Raw genomic sequence first — 26,204 nt, 5'->3', positions numbered from 1 at the left:
AGAGGATACCGTGCGAGCTGCACGTTGCTTTCGTCGTAATTACACCTCGACGGGAACTCGGCCAAAGAGATATTTGTACTTTTTCTGAACTCTTACGACTCTGTTCTCTTCGAGACTCATTAAAGTGGTGTTGGTTGTTGTTTGTGGTCTACGCTGTAGGTTTAAGGCATCGGAAATAAGTGTGTAGGATTTTCCGGCGTTTATAGCATTGCAAAGAAAATTTGACGAACGTCTAACGCGCGACAGAAACGTCGTCCTCGCCTCCAAGCTCTGATTCAGGGGCAATGTTGTAACAATAACTTCTGCGCAAACATCCACTTCTTATACTTGACCTCTATGTGTGTTTTGATGCCGGATCATCACTCCGTTGATCTTTCGTAGGGTCGAAGATTCGGGGATTTTTGCTTCTGCAGGAATGTTCACCCGGGAGTTTCCACTGCTCGCAAAGATTCAAGTAAATCTGAGATTCCAAATATTTGAAGAAATTTCTCGAACGTTCTTAATGAGTTCACTCTGTCCCTATAAAATGACTCAGCGGGACGGGTATGATTACATCGTTGTACATCGATTGGCGAACTACGACGGTGAATCCCACTTTTTGTTTGGGATATCATTTTTTTCAAAAGAAGATTTGCGAAGTACTATGTTTTCGGAAAGCGGAAACATAGTATGCGGAAATGATTTTCTGAAAAAGTAAAGAAAGTTGGAGAAAAAATGAAGAGAAACCGATACCAACTCACCGCTCTTGTGCTACTGTCATCATTTATGATTTCGTTGTTTCTCCCTGGATCCATGGTTTGTGAGAAGTATTGAGGGGTCAACAACTTTGCACCATAAAACTTCATAAATCTTACAATTCTCGGTAGTTACGGTTATTCGATGCATGTAACATCTGTAGTTCGTAAAGTCGTAAAGTTTAAAAAAAACCGGTCATTGGATGTGTTCTCAATTCCAGTCATGTACTCAACCAGCACTCAAAAAAGAGAGTGGACTTTCAGTAAGGAAGAAATTGAAGAAAAACGTCGATTGGTTAGTGGTGATCAGTTATTTCCGTTCGTCTTTTCCGGAATGTTTTTTTTTTTAACTGCATTGCTATATTTGTAGGCCAATGAATCATTTCGGAACAAACAACGTGAACTACTTCAACCTGGTGAGGAAGCAATATTTCTCACTGTAGAGGAAGAGGCTCAAATGATCGCAGTGGTGGAAAGTGCAGCAATCCGGTAATGCATCGTCTTCATATTCTGATTTATTTCAAACAAGCAGACGTTTATAAGGTGAAGTTCATCTAAGTAGTCTTACGTTTTGTTATTTACTTTTGAGTTGATACAAAGTGAAACTTAGTGCAGTTGCGGGAGCGGCTGCGCTCGAACCGATGCAGCAGAGCTAGCGGTTAGGATTGTGGTGGGGCCATCGCTAGTTTCACTGGTACTGCAGCATTTAGCGGTGCTAGCGATGTCCCAATTCGATTCCACTCCCTACGCTCCACTTGGAATGCACCCGCCTACGCAACTGCGCTGAGCATTAGTTCGTTTTAACTCGACTGTACTATTTATAGTGAGGTCAAAACGATATGAAGTACAACGCAGTTACGTAAGCGGCTGCGTTCGAAGCGATGCGGTGAAGCGTAGCGGTTAGGATTGAGTGAGGACTCATGCTAACACTTCTCATCGCTGCAGTTCGCAGTGGTCCCGCTTCGATCCCAACCGCTGGCTCCTCCGCGTCGCTTGAAACGCAGTCGCTTACACAACTGCATCGTGCCTCATGTCGTTTGACCCCGACGACTATATTTAATCACTCACGGAATCTGGCTCAAAAGTGATTTTTTTTTTCGTAAAGATATGGTCGTAATAACTAATATTAGAAAACATTATTTTCTTCTACGGATTACGTTTCTTATCCAAAATTTCCATTTTCAGAAACCATCGGAAATTTTATAGTTCCTTTATTTAATAAAATAGAACGAAACGTCAACAAAACTAACGTCTTTTCATGTTTTCGTGCCACTTCAGTTGCTTGTATGGTAGTGGATTAGCCACGGATTCAGTGTTGTGCAAATTCAAATTTGCAAATTCATTTCTCTATTACAGTAGAATTTTTTTCCAACCGATGCGCTCTGTTTGTCCTTATAATAGCCTCTCATTTTGCTGGAAGAGGTCTCTGATTTGTTGAAGAGGTATCTTCGCAAAGTTTCTGCACTGAAAGTGGTCGGAAATTGTGGACACTGCGCCTACGATTGTGGAGTTAAAAGGAATCACGACGTAGTTGCGTTCAACAAAAGCCAACAACGCCTCCTATGCCTCAATATTCTACCTCATTATTCGTCAGTAACTTGACCACATCGAACAATTGTTCGATGACATAAGGAAATGAAAGGCGTTTTTCATTGTAGCAAAGCAGATTTGCAGATTTTCCGACACATTTCGACCGTGTATGTGGCCATCAGTACGCTGGACAGCTTATGCATATTTTAAACGACTTTTTCTTGGATGGTCAGTGATGGAAGCAAGTCCAAAGGTAACACATATTTGTCATTGACACGTTTCCGATTAATTTACTTCTTTTTCTCATAATGTTTAAGTATCCACATTCACAGGTTCTTTTTCTTGTGTTTATAACGTATACGTTGTAGATAGTGATGATGGCATGTTTCTATTTGGCTATGAAAGTTGAGGAGTTCTATGTGACCATCGATGAGTTTGTTGCAAATTTAAAGTATGTAGCAACTCAAAGGTCTTAAAGATTTCAAGATTTTGCCACTAGACAGACGACCATCATTGTTTCAATTTCAGATCTGGAACTCCAGAGCAGAATACTACTCGTATTCTAGGACTAGAACCAGAAATCATGCGAGCTCTACGCTATCAAATAACAATTCATTCTCCATTCCGGTAAACATATAATCGCTTGAACATATTTAGCGCGCACCATTTCCATTGAACTGAACTGGAATTATAGGCCATTCGAAGGACATCTAGTGGAGATGAAGGCACGGATGTTACTGCTCAATTTCAATGTAGAAGCAATTCGAGAGCCTGCTGATCAGTTCTTTAGAGTAAGATATTTAGGAACATTACGCCATTCATATGTTTATAATATCTGTTGTCACTTTAGAAAGCACTTCTGTCAGATGTGATGCTCATGTATCCACCCTCACAGATAGCCTTAGCGGCTTTGAAATACGGGTTGGATTCTTTAGTTGAGTTTTTTTTCAGTTTTGATTGTCCGCATACGATCAAGCTTTTATGCAGCGTGAGGCAACTACTTTTCTTCTTCACTTCTTTGTACGCGTTATACCTTATGAAGACAATAGAATTTGTGCTTGTGGGAGGAGAAAATTCAAATGACGCCTTGAAACCACTCTTTTTCCTTTCTCCCAGATAGTCAGAAGTTCATCTCATTCATATTCCATCTATTTACCTATTATTTGTCTCCTCATATGTTTTTTATTTGGCGGGTCTGGCAAAATCCGTAAAAGATCCGCTGTGGCAGCAGCATGGAAAATGACTCTATAATAATAGAGAAAAAAAGGGATTTCCTCCTATCGTTTCCCACAAAAGAATGTATCTTTCATCCATAAGAAAAAACCAAGGGTGCGTGTCGATTAAAAGCTCCGTTTCCTGCACGATCGATCGGAGGTTCGAGACCGCACTAGTGCAAACCAAGCCTTTCATCATTTCAGTATCGATAAATTGGTGCCATATTTTTCTAAAAGAATGAAAACACTGACTTGATACATCGGCTGGTTCCCACAAGTCATTGCATAGCCCAACACGTTCCAAAACCTCAACGATTATGAATTGTAGTAATAGTAGTAAGTAGTAAAGCGCGTTTGCTGATCCCAAGCGGATCAGCAGATCAGATCAGCGGATCATGTTGCAGAGACTTTTTATATTTCTTACTACGGAATTTAGTTTGCCATCGGATCTCCCGGGCTTTGCATTTTGGTAGCTTCTTTATAGACGCTAATAATGCGCATTGTTTTCCCGTACAAATGTTTTCCTTTATGCCGAAGCCGCGTAGTCGGTGTTTTGCTTATTTACTGCACTATTGCATTCCTCTTCTGCGATTTGTTAACAAAGATGTTTTAGGCAAGTCGCCTGATGTTCTCAACGAATTTCTGCAAAAACTTATGGGTGTCGAGGACGACTGGAAGGGGATGCATGGAGACGCGTTACATACTATTGAAAAACTGATAATTAGGTGAACTGCCTTCTATCCTTTATCTTAGAGCTGTGAAAGCACCCAGGAAACTGGGAATTCATCGTTTTGATGAAGCCGTTTCTTTACAAATGAAGATACCTGATTATGTTTGTGTTGAAGGTATACTAAACACCATATTAAGACCAATTATAGTTTCCAGATTAACTGACATCATCAGTGTTGTTAATAATGGTCCAAAACCATTAACGGCCGCTGAGCACGCTTCGATCCAGGTACGAGAATACGAAGCCATCACCGTAGATGGAAACGGTAGATGTAAGCTGAGATTTTTCAGGCAAGAACTGAAGATTGGGCCTCGTTAAACCTTGCTCTTGAAGAACGTCGTCAGTCAAGGCCGGGTTACGCAAAGAAGGAGGAACCAGTCGACTCGGATGATGAATAGTTGCGAATAAAACGGTTCAAGACTTGCACTGAGAAGAATGAGAAGTAAATTTCAGTGATACAAATTAGAAATAATCATACTAAATAACTAGATTTATTCAGGCTTTTCGGCGTTTAATGGCGGGTGTCGTGGGATGATTATACGGACGAGGAAGTCGCCCAATTTCTGAACTGTGATCTCTGTTGATTTTATCAATTGTTAAGTATTTCTATCAGGTAAATATGAATATGTTCTGGGCTTTCAAAATGATTTAATTAATGTGTTTAAAGCATGGTTGCAACAGGCCTATTTTCAAAAATTTGTAAGGAAAACGCTGCTGAAATGCAAGTTGGGTTGGTGGTGGACTGACCTGTGTACAGCATCGACTTGTCACCTCACGAAATATGTCAGCGGAAATAAAGCTGGATCCTATACTCTCCCTATTTTTCAAAATTGAGATAAACAGAACTTTTTTCAACCTAAAGTATACTTTCGTAAAGCACGAATTTCGTTAATTTTCATGTTTATCAGGAATTACTCTCAAGAGATTTCGCGTTTGAAGCTTTCTTAGCGAATCCTTATTGGTGATAATTTTTGAACCAACGTTCTCTACGAAACATTCGAAAGTTTTTTTCGGTAGTAGGATATCATTATTTACTGGAGAAAAACAAATATGAAACTGTTCATCCGGTTACTCTTCTTTTGGGTTCTTTCACTTTTTTCATAACGTTGTAAAAACGGACGAACTATTCCCTCACCATTTTTTTTTTGAATCGAAAAACTCCTCACAAATACAATGAATTTGTGCGTGTATATGAATAAACGATGAAGTGTGCGGCGTTGATCAAATCCCTATGGGAATGCGTCTACTCGTTCAACTTCCAATAAGATGTCGTTTTTGATTCATGAAGACATGCGCCGCCTTACAATGACTTCCGAGGCTAGCGATGTGTCATGTCTATGTTTTTATCTTCCCAGACGAGTCTCTTACCAATTTATCGATCACGGGGATGAAGGTGTTGACGGTTTCGAATAAACGATCGATCGTGCGGTCACAGCGGAACCCCTTACCGAGTGCCCTACAACCGCGAATACAAATAATCCAGATGAATTCTATTGTTTTCTCTTATCCGGATCTTCATCCACTCGGTACTTATTACAAAATTGATCCAAAAAATATTGAAAAAGAATTAATATATTGATTGCTTAATCTTTTGTCTTGTATTTGTAATTTCGATCTGTGTGAAATCGACTTGTATGTCCAAGAGGAGATACAGAATAGAAAATAGGCTCTGACAGTTTATGAAAGCTGTACGTATCGTATGCTTCCAAACATAATAAGAGACAATTCAATCCCGTGCGATCAAATCCGCTGGTGATTTTAATCACCGTTTCTTTTTCTTCTCAGTTGTGGACGTCTAAAAAGAAATAATAACAATATCTTTCTGCAAACAGAACGATCACATCTTTCCCACCGATCCAAGTACAATTCTCTTTTTGTCCTCTTCGTTGAATCCTTCAACTGTCTCTGGCCCGCCTGTGAGACGATTCCTCAGCAATTTTTGTCGCATAAACTGTAAAATATCCGTTTTTTGAACAAAACCACGGAATACGAACAACTCGTAAACATCTCACTTGCTGTAGAAGTACCCGTTTACATCTTTGTTTTACTGCTAATGCTACATCTAACCAAGTCCAGTTCCGTTCGTGGAATTCGCATAAAGGAAATAGGAAGCTGAAGCGATCCACATCTTCAATATTTTTCTCCTTGTTACCCTGGAACAAAACAAATCACGATTCCCCGTCTAATGGTAACGCAACACAACCTTTTGATAAGATGGTTGCAACGATATGGGAGTGTTTTAGTTAACTTCACAAGATATGATGCTTTTTCAGTTTTTCCTATTTTCGGATTGGTATTACGCTGATTATGCCCTACTCTAGAAATCGGCCCTTGAACTGAGCATTGCGAAACGTCGACAGAAAACAAACAATGGATTATAAATGACCGAACCCTCACAATTTATGTTTTCCCACTGAAAATTTTGAATTTATAAGAAACACTCAAACATAATAAAATTCTAAAATAGCTGAAACCATTTGAAAGCGCTACCTTGTATGAAACGACGAAAGGAACCTCTGGAATTTTGATATAAAGGAAAAAGTTGTTGTTATCAGCCCGTTCTCTCATTTTGTCGATATCAGTGAGCTCAATGTCCGAGGACTGTTTGCCTGAGGCGTTCTGGAATGGAATCAAATGGAATGCCAAAGTCGCAAAAAAGAAAAAGAAAATGGTAACGCTATATCACCAACGATACAAATGAAATTAAAGTAAGAAAAACTCCAACCTTTCCACTTGAGTTACTTGATTTTCTCTCAATCTGTCCGGATTTGTTACTTCGCATACTCAACGTTCCAGCAAAGCGCCGAGTGAAAGAGAATCTCTGGGAAAAAAGTGGAAATCCCGTTAACTAGGTTTTTTTTTTAAATTTAATTTTTATTTTTAGAAATATGGAAAGAGAGAAATATGAGCCAAGTTCGCGGTTCAGAATAATATTGAAAAATATTTTGGATTTTTTTTTTGAGGTTATGTGATGCCAAACACACAAAGAAGGCCTTTTTTCTGGAAGAAAAGCAATTTTGACAGTTGTGAAATACGGCAATCTTATGCCGCAACTAATTAAACTGTGAGTGTTCGGTATTTACAGCAAAGCATCGTGTATGAGTACAATGAGTAAACGAAATGTGAAAAGAAAAGGCCCGCCTCTGGTCAGCCATGTTGACGTACTCGTGGAATATCTATCATATCTATGATTTACTGAGTTTGACCAGGAACGGGAATCAAAGAGCAGAAGAAGACGAAAAATCCACTTAAATCCTTTGCGAGGATTTCCTAAGAAACGACACTCACAGAAGTGTTTTCTTCAACTGCATCTAAATTATCTTCCTTGTGTATATTCCGACCAGGAAAGAAGAAGAGCATCATTTTCTCGAAGAATCGATACGTCAATTGAGCAACCATCGGAGCGATGTTCACTTCGAACAACTCCTTTACGCATATGCCTCCAACTGAAAAAAAAAACATCCAATTTATTAAATTTCTGTTGAACTCGAAAAAATCGTACCTGGGGCCATATCACGCACAGTTAATCGAATGGCTGGCTGATGAGATTGAACACGCTCGTCTCTAAAAAACCAAATAAGGAATTTTCTTTGACTTTCGGACCTTTTTAAACAACAGAATCATTGTGTTAGAACAGGAACTTATGAAAATTATTGATCGATTATAATTATTACTTCCTAAGTGATTAAATGCAGACTGATCTCGGAAGTGTTCAATTTGTTAGTGCTGTAAAACTTCTTCGTGAATTCTTCAAATCTGTAGATGTTTGGCCAAGAATCACATTAGCATGGATTAAAGCGTTTGAACAATCATAACACACGAAGGACAATGAACAAACCTATGCAGAGTGTCTCGATAAATCGTATCAGGAAGAAGATTTGTCACGCGAATAGATCCCACCTGAAATCAGTCATGTTTAAGGTTGAGAGGTTGCATAACAATCTGTTTCCAGCCTAACCTTTCCAGTAAATGGAAAAGTTTTCTTGAGGTCATAAAAAAAGAAGCTAAAATACTGACTTCAAACAAATGTTCACCGGAATTGTCGAGACGCATTGTCCGTGTGTACCTAATTGATGCAGAATATTTCGTTCGCATGAATGAATGAATAGTCAAAACTATTCAACATCATAGATGAACCTACAAAAAATTCCTTATTTGTAGTTGTGCTATGGAAATTTGCCCATCACTTTCAGTCAACTTCCATATGCAATCTTCGAAGCAAACCTGAAAATCATGACACACTGAAGTTGAATCCAGCATGAAACTCAACTCCTGACTGATATAAATGAATTCAAAATTCTGGCCTACAGTAAAATGATGTGTGGACACGATAAAGTAGGTCGCAAAAGGTCCAAACAAACTACGCACGAAATTTATAATTAAGTTCCTTTGAAGAATAAAGAAACCACACTAACTTTTTGTGCAAACCGCTGGTCATTTTCTCCTCAAATAAATTCCAAAAATTTTCAATTGAGAAGATAACTAATTCTTGAGAAAAGAGAACGTAGGTTGAAAAAAAAACGACAGCGACAAGTTACATCAGTTTGAGAACTGTTGCGGGAATATGTGAAGCATTGTCGTAATAAAAAAACAAGGATGAGAGCATACTATTCTTTATATCTAGGATGCAGCTATGAATGCATTCATAGGCGTTATAGGGAGGAGACAGACCCTCCCCAGGTGAAGTGGGTCTAGCTCATGGGGTGAGACTCGCCAATCGTCCAAAAGTGAAGGGGTCCTTTTAGCAACCGTTCAAAAATGAAGGGGGTTCTTTTGCCAACCGTTCAAAGGTGAGGAGGTCCCTCCTCTTACCGTCCAAAAGTGAAGAGAGTCCTTTCACAAACCATCCAAAAGTGAAGGGGGTCGGAGCGCCGGGTCCGACTATCGCATCTATGAATGCATTTGAAGGGCCGAACACAAAAAATTAATGGATGTATAAGTTTTTCTTGTTAAGTTGTAATAAATGGAAACTAAATACATTCGAGATACTTAACTCGAATCTTCTTACTAGAGCTGCTACAGTATCATCCTCTGCTGTTCTGTCAAAAACTGTGGCACGAGTTGCATCCACCTGTCTCTGTTTATAACAACTGAAATATTCCAATCAAATCCAAGCACTCAGCACAAAAATTTTATTGTTTTCAAACGAACCTGATATAGATAGCTAATTTGTCAGACACTTCCAGTTGTTTCGTTTTGATGTCCTCCATCTCTTCGACAATATCGCGGCGTTTCTGCTCGTCGACATCTCCGTTTGATTGAGTATCAAGATAGAATAATTGTCTCTCCAAAGATCGAACGACAGAGACTATTTCACGAAGCTCGCACTAGAAATTTTGTGAATGAAACGTATGGAAACAAACGTGTAGTTGATGACTCTATTTTTCTTGGATTTTTGAAATTCTATGCTTGAAAATCATAGTAGGATGATAACAACGGCTGATCATTAGATTTAGCTGCTGAATCTTAGGAACCAAAGTTGTGGTTAAGTTCGGAACATTTTAAAAGCATCACTCCACCAATTTGGAGTGGTACGGGTTTCAGGTGGGTCATACCTATACGGGATCGTAGATTGTGGGGGAAGAGAGTGATTCCATCCATTTCTCCCTATATCACTGAAAATGAGTGACCGTGAAATGCTACTTCTTATGACGCTCCTGTTGGAATGCGCAACGTTTGCGCCCAACTCCACCCCGCCAACGATTCGTCGACAACCCATTCGGACGAATCGCAAGCGGAGGGGGGCGCAAGGGTGGCGCGCTGCAACAGAGGACGTCGTAAGAAGCGGCGTTCCGGTGTCGTCCATTTACACTGATACAGGGAGAGATGAACGGAATCACCCTCTTCCCCACAATCTACGATCCCGTATAAGCATAACCCACCTGAAACCCGTACCACCCCAAATTCGTGGAGAGTTGCCTTTAAGAGGGGTCAATTTAATGTGACTATCCACTTTCTTACCTGCTGTTCAACAATCCGCTCTCTCATTTCTTTCATATCGATCATCTGACAAGCGAATCGTAACTTTCTCCTTCGATCTGCAAGTTCTTTCTTTTTTGGATCCACAAACAATACCAGATTGTTCACAATATCGACCACCATTTCGTACTGAAACGATAAATTTGCAAACAAAAAAAAAACTCTTATTGCCATCACTGATTTGTTACCTGCTCTGAGTTACTCGTTGCTTCCAGCATATTATGTTTTAATGTAACACAATCGACTCCGATTTCTTCTCCACCAATAGCACGATCTTGTTCAACCTAGAAACTAGATTGAATGTGTTACCGTATCCCAAATGAAATTGTTAAAGCAACAAATATAAGCAACCTACCTTCGGAACTCCTGTTTCCTCGATCGCATCAGTCTTAAGCTCTTCCGAAAAGTAACAAAAATATATTTCACAGCTGCATCTTGAGACAATTCGTTGCAATTGAAGATCTTCGGATGTTTCATTAGCTTTTACTACTCCACCAACCGCATCACCAGCACCAATGTATGGATGTAGGTAAGGGTCTCCAACTGCAGCAGTTGCAGCTTTCTCTTCAATCACCTATAAGATAACCATTCTGAGTATATCTACATGCTGGCTTTGAATAAAATGGTCATTAGAATTGTAGAATGACTTCAAGTAAAAGCTCACTAGAATAGTAAATGGGTTAGAACTGTAAACCTCAACATCATGACAACATGTTTTGGCCAGAGTTGGACCGCAGCTGAACTCTTACAATGAAAACTTTTTGGTTTTTCATAATGAAACAAAGACTAATATAAAGAGAGCGTTAACACAAACAGAACACTGCAAAATACCATTTCTTCCACGAAATTTCAGATTATACAACATTGAAAGCACACCGAAATGAAGTGGATACATTCTCGGCGATTCAACTACATTTTTCTGAATTTACTTCTTTTTTTAAGATCATAATACGCGCTTGCAACCTTTTTTTAAATATCAGATCTCATCTAATATATGATGGCTGCGTGAATATAGTGCCAAAGAGGAAAATGGACCGCTGAACTGCGAAATTTCAGAAGCTAGGGATTCCTCTCCTGAAACTTTTCATTTTATCTTCTGCTGTCACATTCACGTAGTCAGCGCAGTAATTTACTGCAGTTTTTTCTGATCCACATGTTTTTTTTTCTAAAACAAAGAGAACTCAAAATAGGATGCGAATCAGAATCTAAGCACTTGTGAAGCTTCATCTATCTCTTACCTCTCTTGTGAGCCATCTAAATGGTTCAACAGCCTGTTGGTCTGGATTAGAGATTGGAGCGAAGTATTGCATTCCCGAAATTATTGCCGACCAGGATTTCTTGCCTAGCAACTGTCCATTTCGCCATACACAACGGTGTACCTAGAGTTGCAAAATGGGACCAGTCTACAAAACTCAAGTTCAAAAAATCTGAAAATGTTTACCTTCTGTGTAACACTAGCACGTGCAGCAGTGATCAAAATGAATCCTTTTTTCTCACAACCTTTCAGCACGACTTGACTGTTGAACAGATCAACTAAAATGCACGGTAAACAAGTAACAACTTAAAAATCACTGCTTCAGGAAGAGAAAAGGAGATATAAATTTCTATCAAGGCTAGAAAAGTGCGAACAAATCATGCATTGAAGAGAACTACATAAAGAGCATTTTCGGCCCTAAAACTGAAGTAATGAAATGGCGACAGAACGGAATTACTGAGTTCCAAAGGATGGCTGAAATCGATTGTTGCCAACAATCAGACAAGATCAAGTTATCTCGCTCTGCTGCTGCATGTTTCGGTTAAAATAACTGAACTGGCATCCGATTTCAGAGAGCAGTGCGGAAAAGTGGATAAATTTCTGCTCATTTTCTAAAGTGCTGATGCCGCAGTACACTTTAAGTGTGCTTCTTGATCACGAATAAAACATTACTTTTACACTATAATGTATTACTAGAAAACTACAGTAATGCTACCACAAATACTGTGTCTCTGTGTCTCCTAGTATTTTGCCAAACCGATTTGTTTAGGATGCGAATCATAAATAATTAGATGACAAATGCAAACAATGTAAAAAAAATCATAAATAAATAATGATAAAAGTAAATAAATATCACACACATCATAATTGCTATACATATGCTGAAACGAACATACTTTGCCAATTAATAAGACGGACATCATCCGAAGAGCATTGAATCGCTCCCAGCAGTGAGTTTGTAGGAAGGTCAGCAGTCTAAAGGAACGCAGGCAAGATATTAAATAATCGGTATTAAAATGACCACACATGTCATGTGAAAAGAAGAAAAAAGTTAAAGACTGTGACAATTTAGAAGAACTGAAAGCAGTCCTTATATATGTCTCTTCAAAATCCTGAAAGCTAACGCACATACCTGTTCGCAGTGCGCAACGAGCTTCGTGCTAACCTCTCCAATTAGTTGCGTAAGTAAAGATTGATTCTGATCTGACATACTGTAACCTCGACGGTGACCGTGTACATCAGTACTTTGTTCTTGGGTGGTCACAGGTGTATTTGTGGGTTGGTCTTCTTCTTCCAAATGTAGCTATAGACAATGTATCATTGAAATAGCTCCAACAACACTGGCTTCAAATTTGAGACACCTTTAAGATCTTGAGTGCATCATTGCTAAGAATTCGACGCAGTAGATGTGCTCTGTGTACTCCGTCCGCAATATTGATACAGGCGTCACGATTTTGTGCTGTCCAAGATCCCTAAAAAAACTTTATCATCGCAGAAAGAGATCCTCCGAAAGGAGAGAACCAAGAAAACTACCTTTAGATCATGAACTGCTAGTCGATGTTGACTTGACTCACGCCCTTGATTGTTTTCTCTTACATATGAAACTCGACTTACACCGAGTAGGAATGTATCTTCGTCATTTGAAAGACCTTCCATAGATGGCGCATGACCATGGCTATATACATGGACCTATAAATGCATTAGAATAGAGAAAACAAAAATAAAGTATACAGCAATCTCCTTAGAAAATGTCTTTCAAACATTTGGAACAAGGTTGTGACGTACGGGTTACTGAAAAAAAGTAAGGGAATCCTGCATTTTTTTTTTTTTTTTTTTTTTTTTTTTTTTTTTTTTTTTTTTTTTTATAATTATTATTTTTTTTTTTTTTTTTTTTTTTGGTTGGTTATTTTGGGGGGGGGGTTTTTGTTGGTGGGGGGGGGGGGGGGGGGGGTTTGGTTTGGGGGGGGGGGTTTTCTTCCCCTCCCCCCCCCCCCCCCCCGGGCGGGGGCGGGTCCCTTTTTTTTTTTTTTTTTTCCCCCCCCCCCCCCCCCGCCTTTATTAAAAAATTTTAAAAAAAAAAGAAGAGTTTTTTTTTTTTTTTTTAAAAAAAAAAATTTTGGAGGGGGGTTTTGTTAAACCCAAGCCTGTAAACCCACATCACCTTGATCACCTTGATCACCTTGACTCCCGTTGGTCTTCGAACCGGTCGAGCGGGCGCCAGTAATTCTTCCATTTGTCCCGGTCGCGTGCCAGAGTAGCCCAGTGGTTCCTCCTTTCGCGTGGGACACGAAGAGCATCGTAATTTTCTTTGAAGGACTTCGTGAAGAAATCTGACCATCGGGTCGGCGGTCTTCCTGTATTGCGCTTAATATCGCGGGGAATCCAGTCGCTCACGGCTCTGGTCCAACGGTTGTCGTTAAAGCGCATCACGTGTCCGGCCCACCTTATTTTACTTTCCTTGGCAAACGCGGCGGCGTCTCTGATCTTCGATCGCTGACGTAGGAGAGAACTTCGAATCCCGTCTCTCACTTGCTTGAAACGGGATACTCCTAGCATCACTCTCTCAATTGCGCGTTCAATGACGCTCACCGCGTTTTCTTCCTGCTTGCGAAGTGCCCAGGTTTCTGAGGCATAGGTCAAAGCAGGAAGTACGGTGGTGTTGAAGAGGTGAGCACGGAGCCGGGTGTTCTTGGTCTTCTTCACTACGTCCTCGATGCTCTTGTACGCTCCCCAAGCCGCTCTTCTCCTCCTGCCCAGCTCGGGGGCCAGGTCGTTCATCATGTTCAATTCCCGACCCAGATAGACGTAGCTGGTGCATTCGGATATGTTCGTTCCGTTGAGCGTGAATGGGGCATCCGAGATCCATCCGTTCCGCATGAACATCGTCTTTTGAAGATTCAGCTCAAGACCGATGCATCCACATGTTTCGGCGAATTCGGTCAGCATTCGTTCCGCTTGGCTGATGCTAGGTGTTATCAGTACGATGTCATCAGCAAAGCGCAAATGGTGTAGCTGCCGACCATCGATCTTCACTCCCATGTCGTCCCATTCCAACTTTCGCATTGCGTTCTCGAGGGTGGCTGTGAATATTTTGGGTGAGATTGTATCACCCTGTCGAACCCCCCTCTTCACGTCAATGATGATATTCTTGTAGAATGGCGAGATTCCGGTCGTGAAGTTACTGTACAACTCTCGAAGCACCTTTATGTACTGAGTGGGAACGCCTTGGTTGTCCAAGGCTTCCACGACCGCTTCCGTCTCAACTGAGTCAAAGGCCTTCTTCAAGTCGATGAAAGTGAGACAGAGCGGCATCTTGTACTCTCGTGATACCTCGATGAGTCTCGAAACAGTGTGAATATGGTCGATCGTGCTGAATCCTTTTCGAAACCCTGCTTGCTCGCATGGTTGTCCTTCATCCAAGACCTTTTCAATCCTATTAAGGATCACTCTTGTGAAGAGCTTGTAGATGACGGACAGTAAGCAGATTGGGCGATAGTTGCCGATGTCATGTGGATCTCCCTTTTTATACAGCAACACGGTCTTGCTGGTCTTCCACTGTTTAGGGACCTTGCATTCCGACAGGTAACGTGTGAAGATCCTCGCCAGGGTGTTGATGAGTACTGGCGGAAGGTTCTTCAGGTGTTCTGGTTTTATTCTGTCGGGACCGGCTGCTGTACGATTTCTCACCGACATGATAGCATGTCGTATTTCGGACGGGAGAACCGCTGGAATGACATGTCCATCTTCCCTCAGATGGTGAGGAGGCAAGTGGGCACGGCTGTCGAAGAGATCAGAGTAGAAGTCGTAGATGATTTTCTCCATTCCCCTTCTCGATGCAATGGTTGTTCCCTTCGGGTTCCGGAGAGCTGTCATCCTTGTCTTGCGACTGGCGAAGTCTCGGCGGGCATAGCGGATGCTTTTTCCCGCCTCTGCTGCTTCAGCCAGCACTTCTGCTCTTCTCTCTTTAAGGTCTTTCTTTATCGCCTCTCTGCAAAGCCTTGCGAGCTCGGACGTAAGCTCTTGGTTCCCTGCGGCTCGTGCTGCTCCACGCTGGCGTATCAGCTCAAGAGTTTCAAGAGACAGGCGTCTCTTGGTTGTTTTAATACTCTCAGCCTTCTTCGCGCAGTCATGAAGGTGTTTGACAAGCCGGTCGTATTCCTCGTCGATGTTGTCCATTGCGGAATCTTCCCAAAAGCCGGCTAACGTAGCGAAGAGATCCCAGTTGATGGTAGTTCTGGGATTTCTCTTGCTGAACTTGGCGGCTTTCTCTGCTCTCCGCGTGAAAGAAAATCTTCCTCGGAGGAGGCGATGGTCCGATCCCGTATAGAACTTTGGTACAACAGCGACATCCGTCAGGCAGAACCTTTTATTGACGATGATGTGGTCTATCTCATTACGGTACCCTCCACCGGGTGACTCCCACGTCCAGCGTAGAGAGGAGGGCTTCTGGAATTGCGAGTTCCCATGGATGGTCTTAGTCGTCATGATGAACTCGGAAAGCCTCTCCCCCTGGTCATTCCATTGTAGGCCGTGGGTCCCGATGTGAAGTTCCTCCGGCGTTCTTCTTGGGCCAACTTTGGCGTTGAAGTCGCCAATTATGACCTTGTAAAAGGCATGATCTTCTCGGTAGAACTTCTCCAGGTCCATATAGAAAGCTTCGACTTCTTCTTCTTCGTAGCTTGATGTTGGAGCGTAAGCGACGAAGATAGTCAAAGCCGGTGTGGGACCACATCTTCTCATCCGCAGACGTCCGATTCGGGTCGTGAGTTGTTCGAAAGAGTCGATGTTCTGTGCCATACTCGTGTTGACGAGGACGCCAACTCCACCAACACCTCTACTGTCGCATGTTCCTAAGAACAGTTCTTCTCCAGTTTCAAATACAGCGTTGAGAGAGTGACGTCGTCTCGTCTCGGTCAGTCCGATGACGTCGTACTTGATCTTCTTGGCTTGCACCATCAGATCTTCGATGGCCGCTTCCGATGCAAGCGTGCGTGCGTTATAAGTACAGATCGTCATCCTAGTCCTTTTCCGTTTCGGTAGCCTACATGACTCCTGCAACCCCGTCCTACCTGGCGCTACCGTACCAGGCTTTCTACCGGAGTCAGGAGACTCTTTTCTATTACTGTTTTTTGCATGAAATTTAAAACCCACGGGCAGGTTGCAAGCCTCTAGTCCCATGGGTTTTTGGGAGAACTTCCGTTCTCCCAGAGTGGACATGTGGAGCTTATTTGTTGGAGGCGACTCCAAACCGCCTCCCTTGCACCTCCCAGTCAATTGATTGCAGGCTTTTGGCCGGACCGACGTGCGGGATACAATGATTTTACGAGTCAGTCCTGGCACAGCAGAAGCAGGGAGTCCATCCCCTGAATCCACCTGCGTCTCTGGGCAAGCACAAGGTCGCTTTTGGTCCGCGGTTAGCCCCCTATCCGCCACCTGGGGACGCGCCACGTAGCCTCGCGACTAACCGGCTGTGATCCCTCTAGTGAGGGAGATCCGTGGAAACCCACATATCCATGGTGAATTCACTAGGTTTCTCTATGAAATAACGTACCTTTGTTCCCCACAACGTAGCTGATATGTGTTCTGCAGTCCATACATAAGTCTTGCGACGAGTGATACCCTTAAAAGAATGACTATACAAATTAGTGGTGGTTATTAACAATCAACTATACCTGCTCGCCTCCAGCTTCTGATTTCAACTTCATGGAAGCAAGAAGATTCAAACCATCTGATACGACGCGAAAACCGTAGTCGGATGAATGTGACATCCAATAAGCGATGTAAAACTTTGGGAAATTCAAAGATACATTCACATTCCTAAATAAAGTTCCACTGGGCTAGTCGAAGTCAGGATTGGGCGCGCTGCTTACCGGAAATGCTTTCCAAGCTGTGGTTTCGGAAAGGAGGACGTCCCGAACAGGCAACCTTTTCGAACATTTCGATTCTTCATAGTGAGAGTGTTCTGAAATTAAAAATGCCTGACAACAAAATACGAGAAAAGAAGTCAACTTGCTTGCACAAGATTGTTCCAAGCTATGACTTCTAATAAGCTGGTCTATAGTTAGTTAAAGCGTGTGTCAGACTTCTCTATTGATTAGTTTGTCGAATCCCCCATAGAATTCACAACGTGTTCTTTTGCAGAGGAAAAAAACATAACATATCAGTGGAACGAACTCACAAGAAAGAACTCAAAACAACGAAAAGTGTTTGCATATAGGAGAACATGCGGCAAGCGATCACCGGTTTCGCCACTGTCAGCAGCGGCGGCGACGTCGAACGACAATGAAAGGTCGAGCGATGAGGAACGAAATGCGCGGTACGAATCATGATCCTGAAGAAGCAAAGAACTAATACTATACTGTTCATTAGTGAAAATAATGATGAAATACTGAAGGTCTAACTCCAAAATAGTAAAAAAAACATCTTAAACTCAGATCAACGAACGGTAGAATAATGTGGAAGACGGTCTGGAGAGCATAACGTCACCGAATGATGATCATGTGGATCTCCACTGCATATCCAGTCTGCACTTAGATCAAATAGAAGTTAAGAAAAGCGAATTTTACTCTTCAATAAATACCTAATTCAACTCGAAGTTTTAAATCAGGCAAGAATAGGATGCGAGAGTCATCGTATCGTGATGCCGTGCGCATAAATACTCGTAGACCAGATCGTATACGAATTTCGCCTTAAGAAGTTGTTTGAAGAATTGCTTTAGAGAAACGGCTAACATTCCCATGAAGTGTAGATTGAAGTTTAATCAACAACAATCTCACATATTCTGGTGCGTTTTGGTTAGATCAGCCATCAATTGGCTCATGTTCACTCATGAGCGAGAAATGAAAAAAAAACAAACAAACAACTACACCCTTCGGGTAGCAATCACTGAACCTAACATCCAGTCGAGGCCGAATTCATCCCAGCACATCTCTACTGTTTCCGTGGTGTTGTAAGGATCCGGCGATGCAAGCATTGTTGTTACCACCTAAATAACGAAATAAGTTACGTTAGGTACGGCTATGTTTAAAACGGTCGAACTGAACGCTATTCCTGAATGACGGCAAATAATTATAAATCTTAGCCTTTGGTATGCATGACTAACAAAAGTGGAAAATGGCTGAGAATGATATCTATTACAACAGACGCGTGGTGTCACTGGAGAGGTTCGGCTTCTTCCATTGGCATTAACTTTGTAAACACAATGAAGCCGCTACAGTGACGTGCACATAAATACTCGTAGACCAAATTGTACTCGAATTTAGCCTTAATGGGGCATTCGAGAAACTACCCTACAGAAGCAGCAAAAATTTCCACTCGACCATTTTCCAGTTGTAGTTCCCAGCCGCTAAATGCTTTTCGCGGCTTTGTCATGAATCCGACTGTAATCTTTTCTGATTCGTTTTCCTTTCGCGAAGTGAAGCTTAATGCGAATAATTTTCGCCGAACATTTTTGAAGATGCATATTTAACTGCACTGTTCAGTACTTTGTGGGATTAGATAATCTCGAACCACAATCTACGGCCATGGTGGTGGACACCTTTCAAGCATTTTGTTGAGGATTGACAATTGAAGAAAACAAAAATGAAATCAGTACTAAGCAAACCTTAGAGCTCAACCACGAGAAACGTCCGTGCATCAGGAAGCGCATTTTGTCCCAGAAAGGCAACGGGACTGATGGATCACGCGACGGCGCACTGATATTGTTCCATACCAGACTGATCATAGAGAGACACGGTTCCCAGCATGGACCGTACGTTGCAGAGAATTCAGCGCTTTCTAGATAAACATTCTGATTCAACTCCATAAATAACTGGAGAATTAAGGATCTAGTCAAACTCACCACACTGCATGTCATAGTAAAACTTCAGCGGTGACATGTTACGTTCTATTTTATGCGACTCCCACGGATCTGGCAAAGGAACGTCGCATTCCCTCAACGAACGACCACCTTCTGAAACTTCATCGTAGCCTTTATATAATAACAGATTTTTCGTTTTTTGATCACAAATATGTTATGTGCGTCGAAGAACTTTTTCAAATGTTGATAGCATGCGTAGTTAAAAATCACACAAATCGTTTTCCTTTTCTTCAAAATCAAACAGCAATAACTTGGTCGCCAATGTATTTTTGGAAGTTGCAGGTTAACAGTCGCATGGATGTCGCAACGAAGAGTTGGGAAAGCAATACTACAAGGGTCGATGAGCATGAGGAACAAACTCATGCTGTACGTCCATTATGTATATATCTACAGCACATTCTTTTCTTTAGTAGATATCAATGTATACGGCATCAGAAAAGCAGTGTTGATGAAAACAAAACGAATAAGAATCAAAACAATCAAGATTACATAACAGAAGGAAAAGAGAAAGAAGACGAACCCTCGAACTCTTCCGCTCCGACAACAATTCCGAAGAAGTGCAAATCTTTGGTTAACAGATACGATGTAGGATAGTCTTTAAAATTTATTGCCCATTCTCCGGAGTCAAACTCCATTCCTCGGCCCCAAAGCGTAGAAAAACCAAGACCTCCAGGCGGATAAGAACTGGATATGCGATGACTTTTTTGTTGGGGATACTTCTTTCCTCAAAAGAAAAGTTGAACAAAACTCACCTTAGAGGGTCATACTCTCGAATTAGTCGGACACATTTATCGCTTCCATGAAAATACGGATCTGCAAATGCTCGCAATTCAAAGTCCACCCATTTAGAGACGAACAGGGGTCTAAATGATGAGTGAGGAATTATATGACAGTTTAGAGTTTTTATAACTACATAACGGAACAACAACTAGAAATTTTTTCGAAAGAAAAGAGAGAGAAGGAGACAAATGCAAATGAGAAGATTTTCCTTCCTTTTACACAGAAATCTGTATGGAGTTGTACATAAGAATGCTGTAAATTTTTCAACTTCAGCCTTTCTTGTGGATTTTTTTTTTGCCAAAAATGATCGTGCAAAGAACAAGGTACATACACAAACGTAATTCAGTCGAACTTCCTGCGCGTTTCGAAAATGCTCTCTAGTAGCTATGAACATAAACTAAAAGACACTAATGTGATTTTAAATAAGAACCTTGCAAAAAAAAAACTACCTCTTGACGTTGTCTGCTTTATTCCAGCGTTCTACATAGATTGCACTGTTCTTCTCCAGAAGTAATGCAAAGAGCTCGTCTACTCTGGCTTCTTAAAAATTTCACGCAACATGAAATCGAAAAGGAATACTGGGAATTTCTGAAAGTGATAAAAGTCTAGAAACTAACGTGGCATCAAAGGATTGGATTTTTTCAAGGCTAGAAGACGCTCGGCCAGCATTTGTCTGCGGCGTTCGCATTCGTAGACCTGATTGAATCGTGGTAGAATTTTAGTGAAATAAATGAGGAAGTAAGAGAGATTTTCTCAGCATGATAAATTTCATGCGACTAGCTTTTGATAACAAAAAGCGAGATCAGCCAAAGGTAAACTACCGTAGCATTATTGATAAATTTTTCCGAAACATTACGTTGTCAAAGGAATATCTCTAAAGTGATACCTCGTCTTCTTTAAGCTCGTGACTCATCTGCAACAAGTTTTCGAACGGATCATCTTCTAGTTCAAGTCTAGCTTCCTGTAAACAAAATGTGCGAGAGCAGCAAATGGAGACTCTGTGAATATTTTCGAATCTTGGACTCTCGTTTATGAAAGTTTAAGCTGTCAGTTGACGTTTCTTCCTGATTCTTAACCGATTTCTGGACTTCTTCATTAAATTACATGTCTTGTATCCGGGATTCCGTGCAAATAGATAGTGTTGATCAGTCTTATGAAATAAATATCCACTTCGACTTTACACTGACTCAGTTCTAGTATGATTCCTTTGGACACCACCTATTTTATGGAACCTTAAATAACCTCATAATCAATCAGGTCAGAACCACATCTCCAGGTCCTAATAATCCTAGATAATCCGATGCAGACATGAAACATGCCTTCGTTGAGGTTAAACACGTTGCCATGTGTCGTTTTCTCATCTCGAAAATCCCCGAGGAAAATTTAGACCTCTAGAGAGATGCAAGCTATGAAATGATCTGATATATGGACAAATAGACAGATATACAACCATAGTTTACAAAATTGTTATTCAAAACGAGATGTGTATGTAACCATTAGTTTAAGAATACCTTTAAAATAATGCGAATGTCCGCCGGAAGCGGTGCATCAGGAGGAAATGGATCTTTTTTCAAATCATGCACCAATTTTATCCATTTCATAGAGTTCACGAACTGAAACATAAATAAATATATAATATAATATATATAATATAATAATATGAAGAAAACAAAGAGATATTCTTGGTATAAATTCCCACCACATGATTCTTAAGTTGTATTGAGAAAAATGCTCACTTCATCAAAAACTTGAGCGAAATTGAATTCATGAGGTAAGTAGAATAGGAACGATGCAGCAGCCCACGTCCATACCTGAAGATAGTTGAGAAGAAATTAGAACATCAATTAAAGCGCAAGACACTATTACCTTATTCGATTCGATTTCAAATTCTTTGAAACCTCGCCGATATCCAATCATTTGCACATCCGACATGCGTCGTGTAATGCACACATCCTACAAAATAGTATTTTCATCATGTGAACACACAAAAAAAGTAAAATGTTGAAAGTGGGACTGTCATTCTGTGCCAAAATTGTCTTGAACATTCTTGTACTGCAAAAAGGTCTCCAATTACTTTTATACACCGAAGCATTTACATGCAAAATCAAATCAATTGGTTTTCAAGGGAAAAGCCAATCTCTCAATGTAAACTGAAGGTTAGTATGACAAAATGTTTCTATTTTCTGTAAGAAGACAGTAAAAATGCAATCCTAAAGTGTTCGAAATCCACCGTCAAACTGCTATAGATATTCTTGTTTGTTTTTGAACATATTCATTATAGAAAGCACGTTGAACGCAAGGGAACTTTCCTGCGACTAGAAGGTGGTTCACCTAGCGTACCGAAAAGTGGAAGTCTTCAAGAAAAAAAAAAACAGCTAGAATTTCAAAAAAGTTCCGAAGTTTCTGCTTCTTTTATGAGTCAGTCGCCTGTCAAAAGCAAGACTCTTCCAGGATCTTGAATTGAAGAGACTCCGTTAGGGTTTCCTTTACACTCAGAGGAAAAAATGACAGTTTTAAACGTTTTAAAATAAATTTTTCGCCAAGAATCCTTTGATGAAAGCCAAAAACATAAACAACTATTCCTCATAAAGATCCAATGATTCGAGCAAAAGAAACGTGCACAAAGAAGAAAGTATCTCGAATATTCCACTGCCAATTAGTAGTTTTTACTAATAGTACGTTGAGAAAAAAGGGTCACAGTTTTCTGCACGCACACAGTGTATTTTCGGGTATCTCCAGCAAACAAACGAGTATGTAAACTTACTATTGCAGTGATTATATCCAATCCATTCATATTCACGACAAGTTGCGGTGAAATAGCGGAAAGACTAACTGGTGAAGAGTCGAATGTTAGTGAAGGGATCCGCCATGTCATTCTGCAAGAAAAAATATCATATTCCGTTGATTTCGTAATCAACATTGTGACAACAGTCTCCAGAAAAGTTCTTTTTTGAATTTTCAAAAAAATTTTCAAATAAAAGTTCTCAATAATAATGGGACTGATTAAGGTAGCACTTGTCCACAGCAACATACATCAGAACAGGTAGCATTTCGTTTAACTGTGGTTCACACTACCTGGTTCCACCTTCTATGGTTCACGACAATAAACTTCGCTTCAAAGGTTGCTTGAAATATGTTGGGAATCGATACGTTATTTTACTGTTATAGTTATTATTACTATTATTATTATTTCTAGATAATAGCTCTATTGTTAAAACATAAAACTACGAAGAAAAAAGAATTAAAAACTTCCATATAAAACTGTAAAATAAGAGGTTGTGAAGATATAAGTTAAAATTAAGAACACGAAACAATTACATACCACTATATCTGATATGATTTGATAGGACTCCTAAAGTAAAGAACATACCTGTGATGGCGAGGCAACTCCAAAACAAGTTCAACAGCGTGATTTGTCAACAATCTATACTGGATTTGTTTGACCTTCTTTGACGTCTTGGTAACTTCATTGGAAGATAAAAATGTGCTGGAAATGTAGAATGTCAAAAAAAAAAGAAGTAACGTCATTTCGTAGCATGATTAACACAACTATTACCTCACTATTACTTCTTTCATATGGTGAAGCACACGATGCAGCAACGGAGACCAAACTATGTAAATCGGTGAGTTGGATGAGCATGTAAAATCTCTATTAGAGGAAGTTTCCTCGCTGGTGAAACACAGCACGTTCGTTTCGAAACACTAAGAAAATGAATGGTACTCTGTAATCAAAAAATGGTGTAGGCATCAATGGAAACACCTACCAACTGAGGATTGTTCTTTCTTTGTTCATCCAAAGCAGCAGCTCGACGGTTTTTGCGACTAAATTTGTAAACGTGATCAATTGATTTTGTTCTTACCCTCAGCTTACGCTTGAAGTAGCAGCATAACTAACACCCATATAACAAAGTAACATCTTTATTACTTTGAAAGGTTTTGTTTTCATTCATAATGTTAATATCTGCAGGTTGCTAGACCTACCTATGAACAGATTAAAGCTTCATAGAGCAAAAATACCATTTTTTATGATTTGTTTAGCGTGATTTGATTAGATAGGTTTTGATGGATATAAAGAAAAGTAGAAAAATAGAACAAAACAAATTGCAAGCAAAACAAAAAGTCAACTAGTTCAGTTTGATACTAAACAAGAAGTTCGCAAGATTTTAATAGTCACTACTAGATCAACATAAAATTTCTACACTTACTACCTTTATCATGCAAACAATAGGGCTAGATGAAAAAAAAATACAAAAAAAAACTTACGCGTCGTTTAAAAACTGGTTCCAGCACCGCCATGGAGCGTCCGACCCACGGTCTGGAGGCGGAACGAACTTCACAGTATTACGAATAACGTGCAGATCCAAATGCGTTCCTTGAACGGGACCGAACTAAAGAAGGGCAAACTGTAGTAATCAACAAACAAATGAGTGAACGGATAGAACAAATAAATAAGTAAACATTACTGGTGTAATTTGGCTAGCAGCAATTTTAAGCATGATCATGAATAGAATAAAGAATACCCACCACGATTCGAGCATAATGAGAAGTCACGGCAAAATTACGCGACCCAGCACTTTCAGCTTTTACTTCATCAAATAGTAATGTCAGATAAAACGAATCTTTTGCTACAGAAATCACAGCGGCTCTGGAAACTCTTTTTACTTTTTCAACAATAATTGTAAAAAGGGTGGAAAATATGAGGAACAAACCTTTTCATATGTAATCGGAGGTTTACCGCTTTTCTCACGTGGGTGACATCCCGATTTGTTGAATCACATGCGGATAAGACACTTGTTAGTTGTTTCACCTGAACGGGAAAGGACCCAAAATGTGCATTTGGAACTCAGGCCGTATAAGGGTTATCACCTGTTCCGCCAGTTTATCGCTCCACTCAATTTTGCAATCATCTATTCCTATGAGTAAACCTCTACCAGCTCCACTCAGGCAGTATTGCACTAGAGCTGCACCTATATAAACCTAAAAAACCAAATGATGTTAAGATCTAAAAGGTCTTAGCTCTATTGTTCCTTCTACTAAAATTAATCTCCTTACAGAATGACCCCACTGATGGTTTTCAAATGTCGCATTGGTAACGTTCACATTGGGTGCAGATATGCAGAAGCAATCAACGCCAACTTCCAGAACGTCTTCCGTCTCAAAGGTAAGTTATTTAAAAACTTGAATTGATACAGTATGGCATCAAAGAGCGCCCGACTCAACATGAACAAAAGAAATATATGTCGGCAGGAATAATATGTAAAATCAAATAGTGCATAAGCATGAATTAATTCGAAATTTCCGCTATAAGAAAAAAATCCTTTACCTTTATGACACTGAAGAACTGCACGGAAAGAGCTGACTGGAAGGAATCCACATCGACGAGATCACATGAGATCGAAGCGAGTTCGACCGCAAAATGCAAAGGTAAGCTATGCTGAGGTGCTGACTTCGATGACACCTACTTGCGGAAATGCCAATGAACAATTTTAATAAACGCACACTGAATGACAAACCATTGTTTTTCCAATAACAGATGTCAAACATTCCTCTACATGGTTGTTCCACCAAACAACATCTTGAACAGAAAGTCTTGTTAGCACACTATCCGAAGATAGCTGTATGGAAATTCCTGTTTTGTTAATCTGAAAGGGCATAAGTCGCGCTTTACAAAAGAATAGCTCATTAAAACTGCGATAGCTATAACAACTAACCTCCTGAGAAAGTACAAGAAGACTACTTCGCAGAGTTAAGCGCTGTGTTTGATCTTCAGTCATAAAATCAACAATGCGCGCCTTCATTTTCCCACCATCCTTCGACACAGATAAAGCACGAAGGGAAAGGGTCATTGTTCGACTGAAAAGGGAATAGATTATTTCAAAACGCATATCATTCATTCATTCATTCTGATATAAGCGCATGCAATGAGACTGCGATACTTGTGAAAATAAAAGCATTTGTTTTTTTTTTTCAGCGGTGGAAGAGGATAAAAGGAATCGTGAAGGACTGCTAATAGAGTTAACCATGGATGTTGCATAACTTCTATAATGTAGTACACTGGATGCTATAAAGCGGTGAACAAATGTCTTTCATCCCGTTCAAAATTTGGAAATGTTGTCTGCGGATG

At 40.3% G+C, this 26,204-nt stretch overlaps 2 protein-coding genes across 4 annotated transcripts in view; one reads left to right on the top strand and one right to left on the bottom strand.

Annotated features, from left to right (window-relative positions):
• Window positions 1-957: 957 nt before the first annotated feature.
• On the top strand, window positions 958-4,606 carry RB195_004620 (uncharacterized protein; the record flags this gene model as incomplete). 2 transcript variants are annotated; one of them, XM_013436200.2, is made up of 10 exons in its annotated part: window positions 958-1,029; window positions 1,105-1,223; window positions 2,409-2,517; window positions 2,633-2,715; window positions 2,793-2,891; window positions 2,959-3,055; window positions 3,115-3,223; window positions 4,092-4,203; window positions 4,364-4,436; window positions 4,499-4,606. In XM_013436200.2, the coding sequence occupies 10 exons, from the start codon at window positions 958-960 to the stop codon at window positions 4,604-4,606; spliced, it is 981 nt and encodes a 326-aa protein (XP_013291654.2). The 2 variants fall into 2 exon arrangements, with proteins under 2 accessions (XP_013291654.2, XP_064033810.1); XM_064182543.1 differs by lacking the exon at window positions 4,092-4,203 and having other exon boundaries at window positions 3,115-3,185.
• Window positions 4,607-5,970: 1,364 nt separating this feature from the next.
• RB195_004619 (uncharacterized protein) overlaps window positions 5,971-26,204 on the bottom strand; it is a gene marked incomplete at both ends in the record, with an annotated part of 29,352 nt that continues 9,118 nt past the window's right edge. Inside the window, 51 exons of one of the 2 annotated variants that reach the window (XM_064182542.1) lie at window positions 5,971-6,003; window positions 6,061-6,159; window positions 6,221-6,361; window positions 6,699-6,827; window positions 6,934-7,029; window positions 7,497-7,654; window positions 7,711-7,772; window positions 8,047-8,108; window positions 8,226-8,274; window positions 8,350-8,432; window positions 9,217-9,298; window positions 9,360-9,535; window positions 10,170-10,316; window positions 10,376-10,471; window positions 10,543-10,761; window positions 11,426-11,566; window positions 11,629-11,720; window positions 12,339-12,417; window positions 12,575-12,745; window positions 12,804-12,914; window positions 12,976-13,117; window positions 13,622-16,875; window positions 16,994-17,062; window positions 17,115-17,259; window positions 17,313-17,404; window positions 17,621-17,773; window positions 17,887-17,966; window positions 18,023-18,130; window positions 18,334-18,427; window positions 19,046-19,218; window positions 19,283-19,393; window positions 19,821-19,984; window positions 20,053-20,163; window positions 20,530-20,620; window positions 20,698-20,776; window positions 20,967-21,041; window positions 21,592-21,693; window positions 21,817-21,891; window positions 21,947-22,033; window positions 22,845-22,956; window positions 23,451-23,567; window positions 23,637-23,782; window positions 23,845-23,902; window positions 24,344-24,468; window positions 24,605-24,725; window positions 24,790-24,887; window positions 24,947-25,057; window positions 25,133-25,234; window positions 25,404-25,538; window positions 25,594-25,722; window positions 25,792-25,933. In XM_064182542.1, coding sequence (XP_064033807.1) covers window positions 5,971-6,003; window positions 6,061-6,159; window positions 6,221-6,361; window positions 6,699-6,827; window positions 6,934-7,029; window positions 7,497-7,654; window positions 7,711-7,772; window positions 8,047-8,108; window positions 8,226-8,274; window positions 8,350-8,432; window positions 9,217-9,298; window positions 9,360-9,535; window positions 10,170-10,316; window positions 10,376-10,471; window positions 10,543-10,761; window positions 11,426-11,566; window positions 11,629-11,720; window positions 12,339-12,417; window positions 12,575-12,745; window positions 12,804-12,914; window positions 12,976-13,117; window positions 13,622-16,875; window positions 16,994-17,062; window positions 17,115-17,259; window positions 17,313-17,404; window positions 17,621-17,773; window positions 17,887-17,966; window positions 18,023-18,130; window positions 18,334-18,427; window positions 19,046-19,218; window positions 19,283-19,393; window positions 19,821-19,984; window positions 20,053-20,163; window positions 20,530-20,620; window positions 20,698-20,776; window positions 20,967-21,041; window positions 21,592-21,693; window positions 21,817-21,891; window positions 21,947-22,033; window positions 22,845-22,956; window positions 23,451-23,567; window positions 23,637-23,782; window positions 23,845-23,902; window positions 24,344-24,468; window positions 24,605-24,725; window positions 24,790-24,887; window positions 24,947-25,057; window positions 25,133-25,234; window positions 25,404-25,538; window positions 25,594-25,722; window positions 25,792-25,933 — 8,827 coding nt within the window. The remainder of the gene's footprint in view (window positions 6,004-6,060; window positions 6,160-6,220; window positions 6,362-6,698; window positions 6,828-6,933; window positions 7,030-7,496; window positions 7,655-7,710; window positions 7,773-8,046; window positions 8,109-8,225; window positions 8,275-8,349; window positions 8,433-9,216; window positions 9,299-9,359; window positions 9,536-10,169; window positions 10,317-10,375; window positions 10,472-10,542; window positions 10,762-11,425; window positions 11,567-11,628; window positions 11,721-12,338; window positions 12,418-12,574; window positions 12,746-12,803; window positions 12,915-12,975; window positions 13,118-13,621; window positions 16,876-16,993; window positions 17,063-17,114; window positions 17,260-17,312; window positions 17,405-17,620; window positions 17,774-17,886; window positions 17,967-18,022; window positions 18,131-18,333; window positions 18,428-19,045; window positions 19,219-19,282; window positions 19,394-19,820; window positions 19,985-20,052; window positions 20,164-20,529; window positions 20,621-20,697; window positions 20,777-20,966; window positions 21,042-21,591; window positions 21,694-21,816; window positions 21,892-21,946; window positions 22,034-22,844; window positions 22,957-23,450; window positions 23,568-23,636; window positions 23,783-23,844; window positions 23,903-24,343; window positions 24,469-24,604; window positions 24,726-24,789; window positions 24,888-24,946; window positions 25,058-25,132; window positions 25,235-25,403; window positions 25,539-25,593; window positions 25,723-25,791; window positions 25,934-26,204) is intronic. The other variant, XM_064182541.1, reaches the window with a different exon arrangement.

This window comes from Necator americanus, chromosome I (genome assembly GCF_031761385.1).
Source record: "Necator americanus strain Aroian chromosome I, whole genome shotgun sequence".
Lineage (NCBI taxonomy): Eukaryota > Metazoa > Nematoda > Chromadorea > Rhabditida > Ancylostomatidae > Necator > Necator americanus.
This window is presented reverse-complemented; position numbering and strand designations above follow the sequence as displayed.